The following is a 14,002-nucleotide window of genomic DNA, read 5'->3' as shown; positions in this document are numbered from 1 at the left end:
TACCGTACTTCAGTGCGTACTTCAACAGGGGCAACTCCCTTTTCTCTAGTATACGGCATGGAAGCTGTGCTCCCCGTAGAAGTTGAAATCCCATCAATGAGAGTACTCATGGAGACTAAGTTATCAGAGGCTGAATGGTGTCAAAGCAGATACGATCAGTTGAACTTAATCGAAGAAAAACGTATGACTGCTCTATGCCATGGACAGTTATACCAAGCAAGGATTAAACAAGCCTTCAACAAAAAGGTTCGACCTCGTGAATTTCGAGAAGGCGACCTCGTGCTTAAAAAGATCTTGTCTTTTCAACCAGATTCTAGGGGAAAATGGTCTCCTAATTACGAAGGCCCGTATGTTGTCAAAAGAACATTTTTTGGCGGCGCCATGACTCTTGCAACCATGGATGGTGATGAACTCCCGCATCCTGTGAATGCTGATGCAGTCAAGAAATACTTTGTCTAAAAAATACAAAAGAACAGCTCGGTAAGTTGAAAACCCGCAAAGGGCGACTTAGGCAAAAATGAGCGTCTCGGTGGATTGAAAACCCGAAAGGGCGGTCCAGGCAAAAATTAGAGACAATAAACAGAAAAAAATTCATCCTGGTAGATTGAAAACCTGAAAGGGCAATCTAGGCAAAAATTAAGGATTTATGACAAAGTAACTGCATCAGTCCATACTTCGTCACCTGAAGAGTCTTTTTCATCAGAGGATCTTCGATCAAATCATCGCCAATCTGAAGCGACAAGCACAGTTGGAACTCAAAGTTGTTAGGGGGAATAGTGGTTATTGCTTTCAATGTAGCCTTTTCCGCATAATTACCATTTCCAACTTTTGTAAATACTCTATGGAATCACGCCTTTAGCTGGTTACCATCCTATTAAATAAATTTGAGCCTTGTGCCCATTTGTTTGCAATCCTTAATTTCTTTTAGCTTGCAAAATGACGCTTTAATTGTGTTATTCACTTTTAATAAAAAAAAAAGAAAAAAGAGAAAAAAAGATTTAAATGAATTTACTTTTCTTTTCCAAAATAAAAGCGAAACTTTCCTTTGAGTGGTTAACAGCCGAAGGAACATCAACAGCTATCTCCATAGGATGAATCAAAGATTATGATAGGAAAAGCTCTTCTATCCCCAGTGAAGAAGCTCTTTTATCCCCAATGAAGAAGATCTCCAATCCCCAGTGAAGAAGTTCTTCCATCTCAATAAGAAAAGATGCTTACCTTCCCCGGCGAAGTCTAAAGCACGCAGCATCATTCATCACCTGTGTCATCTACACCGTGTTGAAGAACATTTACCAAGTATCTGGTTGTATTGCGACGTCGATCCTTCTCCAGTACATGCTTCTCTGTCTGTCAGTATCGTCAGCATGCATGCGACATTCATGACATTCATCATATTTGCATCATTTATGCATTCTTGCATTTTTCAAATGTTTGTTTTGAAATCACTTGTTTAGGATATATCTATCCTCAAAAAAAAAAAGAGAAGAAAAAGAAAAGAAAGAAAAGAAACAAGTATGGGTGTGTCATCTCTCCAAGTAGGTTGTCACCCATAAGCAGAAAAGAACATATTCTTTCTCCAGTTCCCCACTGAGATCATTCCTCGTGGAAGAAGGTTGCTTCAGTCTTCTCCTCTCAAAACGAAAGAGAAAATCCCGTTGAGTTCATTCCTCATGGGTACAAAGTCTTGTTTGACCGTTTCTTTCCAATTCATTCTTGGTTAGAACCCTGTCTTTACCAGAGATTCAAATTCCGATTCCTCAAATAGAGTCAAGGAAAGTTGAACCATAAAACAATAGCCTCATCATCCGAGCAGCTTATGTCTCTTTCAAAAGCTTTTTCCTCTTCAGGAAATCAATCATGAAGACCATGTGACAATCAGGGCCTTATTACTGTTCACAAGGCTGAATAACCAGTAATTTCCCTAGCAAAGTCTCCAGAATCATTTTATCACTCGGCTGATAATTGATCATGTCTTCAGAACCGCTATCACGAGGCTGGTAGTCGGTAACCTTTTTGTTCTGGTTATATTATTTAACATGTCTATCACCATGCTGATAGTCGGTAATATTAACCGAACCTTTGAAACTCTTTTTACCATGTCAAGTCTATCACCATGCTGATAGTCGGTAATACAGTTTCATACCTTTCACCGTCGCATTATTAACAAGTCTATCCCCATGCTGATAGTCGATAATGTCGATAGGTAAGCTTTTCTTACAAAGCTATCATTCCCCGGTGAAGCATACACTTGCTTTCCCGAAAAAAGAAAAAAACAGACTCTCTTCCTAAAACGGATTGAGACATCCTTCCCGATCTCTTGTCCCCAGTGGAGTCAGTTCTTGATATCCCCTCGGTAAAGATATCCTTGCATCATTCGCAATTTTGGTATCTTAGGTCCAAAATTTGCGTCTTCTGATATTTAAGTCTCTTCCACCCTATCAAAACGAAGATTTTCAATCTTCATATGTCAGGTTGAAGAAACTTAAATAGGGGCATCTGTCATACCCCAATTTTTGACCTAAGATACCACCTCATATCATGTGCATATGCATCATTTGCATCTCTAACAAATTGCATAGTTTGTGTTTGCTACTTGTGACTCAGCAGGATTAAATCAAGAAATCACTCATCAGTACAAGTAACAATCAATTAGGGTTTTGTTCTCCCTTCATCTCAAAAGAATTATCTTCATCAACACTCAACATTTGGTCCCCAAAGTTTCATTTCAACAAGCTCAAAAGCTCTGAATCAACCAGATTAGGGTTTTGACTGAAGACAGTATACTCCCGACTTTTGCTCAGGATTTGACCTAATGACTTGGGACATGACCTCAATACCCCAAGTACATCATTTTGACCTAACCTATTGACTCAAGACATCTCCTACACAAGGATTGATCAACAGTGAAATTTCAAATCATCAGATTAGGGTTTTTTAGCTATCAGGGACTAAAATCAGGGATCACATTTGGGAAACCTTAAAAAGCTCCAAGGGATCACTCAAAGGTTTCAATCATCTTCAAATAATCCTTATGACAATATCCAATGGAAATTACACCTCAATTCAAGATCCACAGTCATCAATTTCATCAGGTCGACAATTAGGGTTTTTGACATAATTCACTTGAACCACTGACTTTTTAATCAGAACATGGTGCCACAACTTAAACCATGGCTCAAGGTCCTCCAATAACTCAACATGATCCATTCATACCATTCATTTGGTGAGGATAGCCTGGTTCATTTGAAATCTCCAGAAACGCGATTCATCTGAAAGAGTCAACTGTACAAAATCACCATTGACTTTTGGGGAATTTTGGTCAACCATGACTTTTGAAGTTTTGAATCATCAATATATGATATATGAAGTCATTTGATCAAGAAAAATCAAGAAAATCAACCAAGAATCAAAAAGTCAAAGGTTTGACTTTCCATACTTAGAAAATTTTCTGTGTTTTTCAATGGTTTTTTCCAAACTTTGGAAGGGAATTTCTCAAAATTTCACCTACAAACTGAAAAAAACTTCCAACATGAAAGTTGTAGATTTTGATCCAATAAACAACTTTGTCACATATGATTATTTTCCAAAAGATCAACCATTTAAGAGATATGGAGCTTCAAAGTTGGTATCTTTTGAAAATTTCACTTGAAATCTCATTTTTCTCAAAGTTCATGGATCTTTTTCACACATTTCCTTAAAGGTCTTGAAGAAAATTCCAACTAGGGTTTTGAAGTGTGTAACATGAGCTTTCTAAAATGTCCAAGAGCATGAAAAAATATGGAGTGTAGCTATGGCTTTGAATTTCTCCATTAGTGACCATTTCACTTGAAATTTCAAGTCATTTTTGCCAAAGTTATGTACCATGTGACCTATAACACAAATGATGACACACCAATGCAATAATTGAGAGATATTTTCTGGTTTAGGATCAGAAAGGAAAGAGATAAGAAGCTTGGCAAAATAACCATGGTTAAGTCACTTTTTAACCATTTGCATTAAATGTAAAGATTCCATTTTATCTCTTAAGCCAAATCATCACTCTTTGATCCACTTGCAAGGGCTTTGTATTCAGAAAGCTTGGCCTATAAATAGAGTTCATTTCCACTCTCCAAATCACACCAAAACCTCATAAACATAGGTTTTCTCTTCCTTTCTTAGAATGCAAGTTTCATAGTTTTTCAAAAGAGGTAAAATTCTCAACCTCTAAACCTTTGAAGTTCTAAGCAAAGTGATGCTTCTAACACTTCCCAAATACCATATGGAAGTTGTTTGAACCATTGAAACCTTCCAAAAACATCAAGAACTCAGAATCACTACCTCACTTCCCAAATATGCATAACACTAGCCTTATCATGCCAAAATAAATTCCAGGCCAATTCTGACCAAGCTAATCATCCAAATACATTCCATATACCATATGTGAGCTATCCCAACCATCACACATGGCCTGAAACATCTCCATCATCAAATTCGATTCACTCTTGAAGCTTCTGCAGATCGGGTACCATGGCCATGCTCAGATGAATTCAGGTGGTTCCAAGCATCCAAACACCTTCCATAAGGTCCATTGAAGCTGTCCAGATCAAGAAGCAACATCTGTAACAACTCTATTGAAGAATTCAATCTCCAGTTTTGCCGTTTTTGAAGGTAAGCCTCATGAACTTCAAACTCATACATACATGCATCATAAATGAAAAATTGAGTTGCCATCTTGTTTCTGCATTATCACTGATCAATAGCCCTCAATCAATTTCATAATTCATCAATCATACACAATTTCATATTGAATCATAGAATTAGGGTTCTTCGTGTTCATCAGAAAATTGATAGCCTTAGAGTGAAAATAAATGAAATTAAAGGTCACCATCATGTTCCTTATGAAAAAACGAGTAAGATACACCCTTCACTTGATCAATTTGGTTCAGTTTTGAAGATTTTCAAATTCAAATGGGGATGGTGTTCTTGGCGCGTTTTTTGGTTCAGAAATTTCAAATTCTTGTTTGTTAATATAACTAAATGGACGCGTGTATGTTACAAGCCACAAGCGTGGCTCAGTTGGCTTTTGTTTTGAGAAACAACCTCCAGGTCGTGGGTTCAACACCCTTAGGGACCAAAACCTCTTTTTTATCATTATTTTTTCTCTATTTTCTTCACAACTTCAACCCATTAATTAACCAATCAAACTAATTCATTTTCACTTCATTTTTTACACACTCTTTATTTAACACATATATTTTATTAATATCCAAAAAAATCACAAAAAAATATTTATTTAATACATTTTTAATTAGGTTTAAAATGACATGTTTTTAAGTGTTTTTAAAATACTTTAAATATTGTTTTTCATTTGATTTTTCAAACTTAATCATTTGTAAATATTTTGTGATCAAACCCTAATCATTTAGGTGTTAATTAAGTATAATCTTTGTGTTTATCTTAATTAATTTGATTTCTGTCAAAATTTCAAACTGTTTTAAAACAAACGATCACAGTTTTTCAAAACGATAAACCATTTCTTTTTGGTTTTCTTTTCAAAAGAAACTATTGATTAAATCTTTTTGGATTGATCAATTGATTTTCAAAATACCATGGGCCTCCATGTAGGTATAAGTCCCGAGCCCCTTTTGTACATACCCATTCCTTTTTTCTTTGTACAATTTTTCTTTAAACATAAAACTTCTTTCAACACAAAACTTTCAAACTGTTTTCAAAAGACGAAACCTTGCGTCTGTTAATAAAACAATTAACCATGTTTTGTAAATAAAACATGGGCCTTCACATAGGTATAAGTCCCAAGCCCTTTTGTAAATACCTGTTTACATAGCTTTGAATAAACTCAATGGGCCTCTCCCCGAGTATAAGTCCCGAGCCCCCGTGCATACAAACGGATCATGCTTACAGGTATATTTCCTTCATAAACTCCATTATATACACACACCTTGTCATATATATGTAATTGTTCATACTTGTTCATGTTTGTCCATGTTTGTTCATACTTGTTCATGTGTTTGTTCATGTTATATATGCTTGTTCAACTTAGTACAACACTAGGTTCCCCATAGCCTCCTATTGGGCTTCGTGCAAAGAATCTCCCTAGTTTAGGTTAGGACATAGAGTATGGTTTCCCGGTGAAATCGCTCTAAGAGCTCAAACCAACTATACCATGCCTCCCCTTGGGCTTCGTACAAACGACTTGTCCCTCCCATAGCCTCCTCTTGGGCTTACAATGCAAGGACCCTCGATTGTCCCTCCCATAGCCTCCTCTTGGGCTTACAATGCAAGGACCCTCGGATAGCCTCCTCTTGGACTTCGTACAAGGACCCACGGGCTTCTTATAAGCATCCCCAATATCCAAAACAAAAAAATACCCTAGGAGATTAGACATTTATCATCTCTATGATAGGAGTATCTCTTCTATATCATCACAAACAATCAATCAATCAATCAATCAACTTAACTTTTTTGCCACAAGGCTGGCTAATCAATCAAACTTTTTTTTGCCACCATACTGGCTGATTAATCAAAGTTTTTGTCACAAGGCTGACTTCATTGAAACTTTTGCCACAAGGCTGGCTGATTAATCAAAACTTTTTGTCACAAGGCTGACTTCATTGAAAGTTTTTGCCACAAGGCTGGCTAAAAAACATCTTTATCATTCTAAGCACCATAAGTGGCATGGCCCAGGGCTGATAATGAAAAGATTTTCAAATAAAAATCAAACAGATGTATGTGATGATATAGATTAGATACATCGAACATTGAGATGACATTTGTCTCTTATCCTTTGCTTCCACTAGCATAAGTGGGAACTACGATTGCTCTGACTTTCTCAACATCCCTTTGAGAATACGTAGGCACAAGGTCGTATCCTTTGCGAGCAAAACTTCTCACTCAAACCACTCAAACCTTAGCACCCGTAGACCCCGAGCTACAGATGCTCTGATTCCCTCTAAGGGATATGTATGCAGAAGATTGCGACAATCTTTGCGAGCATAATCAAACAAACACCTTAGTCTCCCACCTATCTCCCAACAGAACCTCCCAATAGCATAAAATGAAATGGACATAACAAAGAAACCTATAGAGTACTATAGATACGTTGGGTGCTAATACCTTCCCTTCGTATAACCAACCCTCTTACCCAAGATCTCTCCCCCACTTTTTAGGTTATTGCAACTTTTTTCCTTTTCCTACTTTGGAAACAATAAAAAGTTTGGTCGAAACAAAAGAAAAATCATTTTTATGAGCACTCGAGCCTAAAGAAGGCATCAGGTGTCTCATTCCGAAAAAAGATACGATTTTTCCCCGCGACAACGACTGCCTAGCTTCTAGAGGTATGTTTCCTTCCACATCTACTGTATGTGTTTTTTGGTGAATCAAGTGAAGAATCTTCACTCCATATCTTCCTCATGTGATGATCTACTCGTTTGGTTTGGAAAGAATTGGCAATGTGGATAGGAATGGAAGAGTACAAATTGGTAGAGTTTAAGGAAAGTTTTTTGAATTGGTCTTCGTTTTGTAAGTCGAGAAATACCAAGAAAGGTAAGGAGGGAGTTATTTGGTTGGCTTTGTGTTGGACTCTTTGGACGGTTAGAAATGATATTGTTTTTAGAGTAGACACGTGAAATATTTCGGATATCGTTTGGGAGACTAAGGCTTTGGTTTGGAGATGGGCTTTTATCGGAAAAATTAACCATTCCAATTGTGACTTCTACGAGTTCAACAAAAATCTTTTGTTTTACTTATCATAGGTAACAATTAGTGTGTAATTTTTTTGAGCTTTTATGCGTATTTTCTATCGAATCTTCTTTCAAGCTTTTTTGTTACAAGTTTGGAGAATTTGGATTCTCGTATTAATATATAACTTGCTTACAAAAAAAATATATAACTTTAAACCAAAGTACCAAGTTAATAAAAATTACTTGTCAAATAGAAAAGGTAACATGAACTAATTATTAAATTGATTTTAAGTCTAACGTGTTAAAAGAATTGAGAAAGAAGAAATTCCAAAGTGCCTTAAGTATTATGTATTGAAAGTTTCTCAACCCACCTATAGGTATCTTACACACCACGCAAATTTCCACGTCTGGTCCCTGCTATCGTAGATGGACGTCCGGAAGCACCTCATTTTAAAAAAAAAAAATTAGATTCCTTCTGTAGATGCATCCACGGAAGCGTATAAAATAAAAGAAAACACAGTTAACTCCACCTTATTTTCATTTTTATAATACTTACGTAGATGCATCTACGGAAAGAGGTGAAATATAGTGTTCCGTAGGTGCATCTGACGATACACAGGAAGAAGATCCTCAATATGGTCCAACTGAGTCTGATGCGTACGGAGTATCTCGTCGTGTGTTGGTCTGGGAGGACCTCCCTCTGCAGCTGGAAGCATGTATGGATGTGAGACTCTATAGTACCATGTGATGTACCCCTCGGCACAGCTCCAGTCGTGCTCTGCTAGCATCGCCCGTGCCTCCTCAGGGACCATGTGATGCTCGCAGTCTGCAAAGATCTCATCTAACTGCCTGCGGGTCATGGAGATGGGAGATGAAAAATGAGGATCGCGAGGTATCGTCTGCTCATATCCAAACCGACGCTTGACGCGCTCCGGAAGGTAGCGTACAACAATGATCGAGCTGGCAGCCAACCATCCAGAACACAGACATATCTAGTCAAACGGAACCGCCTCCCGATGCTCATCATAGCAGCAGTACCAGATGTCCTCAGCGGCCATGCGGTCAAGAGAGCGCCTATAGGGATCCGGCACCTGGTTTTCTCTAAGGGGGGTGAAAGCACTGGCACGTGGCATGACCTCTGTGTACTCCTCTACCACTCCCTAGTCAATAATGTCTGGGAAGTGTTGTAGTATCCAACCCTGAAAAAAATACGGTTATTTTCAAGTACAATAAATAAACTATAAAAAAAGTAAAAAAGTGTAAGATTGTTACTAGCAAAAGAGTACAACTATGATAATTGTACGCCAGTACAGCCGCTCCCTACTCTAAAATTTTTAAAAACTTAAAACGGTTAGTAATAAGCAAGGTAAAAAATGACACAAATAAAAAGTAATTAACAAATAAAATGTACCTCTCCATCCCATATACGTCTATCTGCATGCTCGTCATACCCTGTCAAAAGGGATGCGTCTACAGGACCCCCAGGGTACCAAATAGGCTTCGGCACCAGCTCATCCTCGTGGCGCGTAGGAGGCACATTAGATCCTGCATCTGGAGTATAAGTAGAAGTAGTGCCACGACGACGTCTGCAGGGTGGTGGCATCTGTGAGGAACTCTCAGGATCGTTCCAGGGCCTCCGTGGTGCAGCAGTACAGGGGGCATGAGATAGTGAAGGATCAGTCCCAGCTAAAGCGGGTGATGGACAAGGTATGGCTGAGGCGGGTGTATGAGATGCTATAGGTGAATTAGGTGGAACAACTGCTCCATCAGTGACCTGAGATACTATACGCGATCGTTCTCGTCGGACGGATGCATGTTGTGCGTTCCTCCCATGAATGTCTCTATCCGGACCGTGGGTCATGATGTCTACATTACTCTTCAGTGGATGCATCTACAGAAGTTTGATATTTACAAAACACTGAATTTTTCCGTAGATGCATCTACGGAAGTACCTTTGTTTCAAAACATTAGGCGTTTCCGTAGATGCATCTACGGAACTCCCCAACGTTCATCTCTTCCGTAGATGCATCTACGGAAACAACTGAAACTCAGAAACGCAACAATGGCGTCTGAGTCAGTCCAGCCACTACAAAACCTATTTTTGATGGCTTGATCATCAGTTTAAAACGTCAAACAAACCCTACATTGTCTCTAAACATTATTGCTAAATCTATCAATTTATTTCTACACCTAAATCACATTCCAATTCAATTTCAAAACTACTCTAAATAAATTAAAAATTCGAAAAAATTTACCGATTAAAGTTGATGTTGATGTTGTTAAACCTTGTTGTGAAGTTGATGTTGACAAGAAATTTGAAGTAGAACTTGAAAGAGATTTGAGGTTGAACTTGAAAGAGATTTGAAGTTAAGAGAGTATGAAGAGAGTTTGTGTTTGAGTTTGAAATGAAAGAATGAGGGAGGAGAAATGTCTGGCGCGAGTTATAACACCAAACCTTTCCGTAGATTCACTTACGGAAGACTTCCGTAAATGCACATACGAAATAGAACAACGACAAAATAGACAATTCGATAATGCGTAAGAGGGCCATGAGATTGAGAGAGAAATTTTCTTATGTATTTAAAGCAATAAACGTTTTTCATAAAATCCTAAAACATTTGTTTACTAAAAAAACAAAAGTAAGGTGGACACAAGGGAAGGATATTCACATAACACGATAAATCTATTTGAGGTGGCCCTTGTTCCATTCCGATCCACTAATAAATGTATTAACAACATGACAAACATGAAAAGATGAATACTTGATTCCGTTGTCCGAGGCAAAGGGGACAAACGAAATCATAAACTTCAAAAGAGAATATTTCTCCTAGCCAATTCATCTCTTGTAGGGAGCCTTCTTAAAAAACCTCCAAACAAAATACTGGACGTTTGAGGGCACCTTTTTTCTCTCTTTACTCTATAGTGTGGTCTTGGACTTGAATAATACCAATAAAATAAATTGTTTACTTTTTGTTTGTTCTTTGTTGTATCTTAGTTTTAGTCATTCCTTTTTAGATGAACTTATATTATTTATTGTATTAACAGTTTCCCAAATAGGTCAACCAACTTCATGGATAAACCAGATATATACAAAGAGTAATGTTATTTATACAATAAATTTTATGTCAATACTTACATTCAATACTATTTACCGTATATAATTAAATAGTATTTTTTTAAAGATAAAAATATATATTTTTGAATAGTAACATGAACAGAAAATATTATTATAATGATAAATAATTTTTTACTTTTTAAAATTTGTTTTAATTAAGAGATGGTGACATAAAATTGTGTCATTAACCAACTTTATAACTTTATTAACCAATCGTTTACATTTCATTAACCAACTTTATTTTACTACTAAAAGTTATTTTTAATATTTAGACTTTTATTAATCAATTTCTTAACTTCATTAACCGACATTTTACACTTCATTAACCAATTTTATTTTACTACTAAAAGTAATTTTTAATATCTAAACTTTTATTAATCAATTTCTTAACTTCATTAACCAACATTTTACACTTCATTAATCAACTTAATTTTATTACTAAAAATTAATTTTAATATCTAGATGTTTATTAACCAACTTCATTACTTTATTAATCAATTTTTTACTTTTTACTAACTAATTTTATTTTACTACTAAATTATTTTAATATTTAAACATTTATTAACCAACTTGATGACTTCATTAATCAATATTTTATATATCATAATTAAACAACTTTACCACTATTAATGTTCACGTGCATATCGCTGTACATAAAATATTTTTTGTTTTAAAAAACAAATATAATAAATAGTATTAGATGTATGTATTGATGTAACAAGTGGCGGTAAAAATAGCATTACTCATATACAAATCAAGCTCCATTTCTTAGAAAACATACATAGAGTCATTAGATTCCATAACTTACAAAATAAAAACAGATAACAACGTACATACCAGCACACATGCATACATTATTTTTGAAATCTAAGTGTCTAAGAGATCCAAACTTAGTTGGAAATAAAGACATACATAGCAATTTTATTTAAGTAGAGAGATCATCAGATCATGCATGCATGGTTTTTCTTGTACATATTAAGTGGAATCTTCTAACGGCATCTTCAAGGATTCAGAGCTAAGGAAATTCTTGAAAGAGGCTTCAGCATCAGAGTTAGAGTCAAAACACCAGCCATACTTAAGATCCAATTTTGGATAATAAGCACAGAAGCTCCCACTTCCCTTTCTTGTGCAGTCTGCATGAGACTCACATAAGTCTGGATGTTCTTCCACCATCTTAGCAGCATGTTTCTTTTTTACGCAAACACCTCCCTCCGCACCCTTAGAAAGTACACATCGACAACCATCGTTACACACCGGGTCAGATCTGGAACAAGCAAATTTCTCACAAAGATCTGCTTCTACATTCTTCATTGAAAACATCAACACTGCAAATGGTGATGCCAAGGTTAATATATACATATTAGAGACACATGGTAGTGCAGTATTTTAAAAATAATGCACACATAAAGTAATAAAGATAGAAGACATACATAATGTGGCAAGCAAGAAGAGAGGCAAAAGAAAGAGCTTAGCATAAGCCATTATGCTTGAAAGAGTAGAAAGAACTAGTTAGTAGCTAGGTTGGTGTTATGTTGTAATGATTAGTTCATTCTCATATGTAGTAATTTATAGACAAATCATGTGTATAGTGCCCACATTTTCCACCAAACATTCACTGCCACAAAATAATTATTATAATTATACTTTCTTTTTTTAGGATTGGATAGATTTCTCTCGCTGCGTAAAGTTAAGTTTGCCGACATAGTTTATTATTGATAGTTATAGTATTTTAAAAAAAGATTAATGTGATTTCGGTCTATGTCGTAATATTTGTTTTGATCGTTATGGTGTAGATTACTCAAATTAATTCTTTAATATAAAAATAGCAATAATATTGATATTGAACTCTACTAAAACTGTTTTGTCATTACTATTTTAGTTGTCCTAAACCGTTTTTAGACCTCCTTTGTATAAAAAACAAAAAAAAAAACGTAAATATATTATTTTTTAAAATCAACAACAATTATTAAATTATTACTGTATTAGTTTGACATACAAGTATTTATTGATTTTATTATAATTTTTTTTGTAAGCTAGATTTTATTAGAATTGTTGCACACAAAAGAAAAACATGAATTCCACATAGTCTATTCAAGTTATGTGAATTTATACAACAACAAAAAAAGCTTTTGTATATCTTGTGTGTCTGGCCACATTTTTCACCACAAATTCACTTATCAAAATTAGTACTCCCTCCGTCCCACAATGAGTGACCCAGCACACCATTTTACACAGATTAAGAAAAGTGTAAAAAAGTAAGAGAGATAATATTATTTTTACCATAGTACCCTTATCATGTATTGGAAATGGTGAACTTTTTAATAATTAGAGGGTAAAATAGGAAAAAGTGTATTGGAAATTGAAATGGGTCATTCATTTTGGGACATCAATTTATTCTAAATGGATCACTCATTATGGGACGGAGGGAGTAAATTATATTGGTCCCTCTTTTGAACAGTTAGTAGATAATGATTGCTTATAATTATTGAAGCAAAAAACACGAGCTTTATTAAAATACTATTAAAACATGAAAGTTCGGATGACAGTGACAAGTAAAGTAAATTGTCAGTGATTGATGGGTTCCACGTTACATAGTAGTATAAAAAAAACACTAGTAATTATAAGCAATACTCAAAGCTCCATTAGTGAAGCAAAAATGGTGAAGAAGATTGAGAGAAAAGAGAATGAAGAAGATGAAGCTGATTTGTTGTATCAAAGTGCTTAACTGAAATCTGTTACATAGTGGCTTTTATATGTAGCTCACTAAGAGTTAGTTGTAACAAACTCTAACTAACTACAATGCCATGCATACGTAGCGTACAGCTCAAGTATCCGTATACTACATGAACTACGTATTATCTAAAGTATTTGTTACCCCTCCACAAGCTTGAGGCTGGTAGATATCGACCAAACCAAGCTTGGATATGCAATCAAAGAATGGTCGTGGGCCAAGAGACTTCGTGAAAACATCGGCAGCTTGCTGTTTAGACGTGACTGGGAGCAAACGCATGAGACCAGCTTGCAGTTTTTCCCTGACCAAATGACAATCAATATCAAGGTGTTTGGTGCGTTCATGGAAGACAGGGTTGGCTGAGATGTGTAACGCACTCTGATTGTCGCAGTATAGCACAGGAAGACGAGTTGGATGTTGTTGAAGATCATGGAGAAGGAAGCTTAACCATTGCAGCTCACGTGTGGCGGAAGCCAG

The 14,002-nt window shown here is 36.0% G+C and overlaps 1 protein-coding gene across 1 annotated transcript; it reads right to left on the bottom strand.

Moving 5' to 3' along the window:
• Positions 1 to 11,509: 11,509 nt before the first annotated feature.
• Positions 11,510 to 12,323, bottom strand: LOC131625313 (albumin-1-like). Its single transcript, XM_058896187.1, has 2 exons — positions 12,225 to 12,323; positions 11,510 to 12,119 (listed from the first exon to the last, which is right to left on the bottom strand). Exons 1-2 carry the CDS (start codon positions 12,274 to 12,276, stop codon positions 11,770 to 11,772), a joined length of 402 nt encoding a protein of 133 aa, XP_058752170.1. The 5' UTR covers positions 12,277 to 12,323; the 3' UTR covers positions 11,510 to 11,769.
• Positions 12,324 to 14,002: the final 1,679 nt, after the last annotated feature.

Source organism: Vicia villosa, unplaced genomic scaffold (genome assembly GCF_029867415.1).
Source record: "Vicia villosa cultivar HV-30 ecotype Madison, WI unplaced genomic scaffold, Vvil1.0 ctg.000205F_1_1, whole genome shotgun sequence".
NCBI lineage: Eukaryota > Viridiplantae > Streptophyta > Magnoliopsida > Fabales > Fabaceae > Vicia > Vicia villosa.
This window is presented reverse-complemented; position numbering and strand designations above follow the sequence as displayed.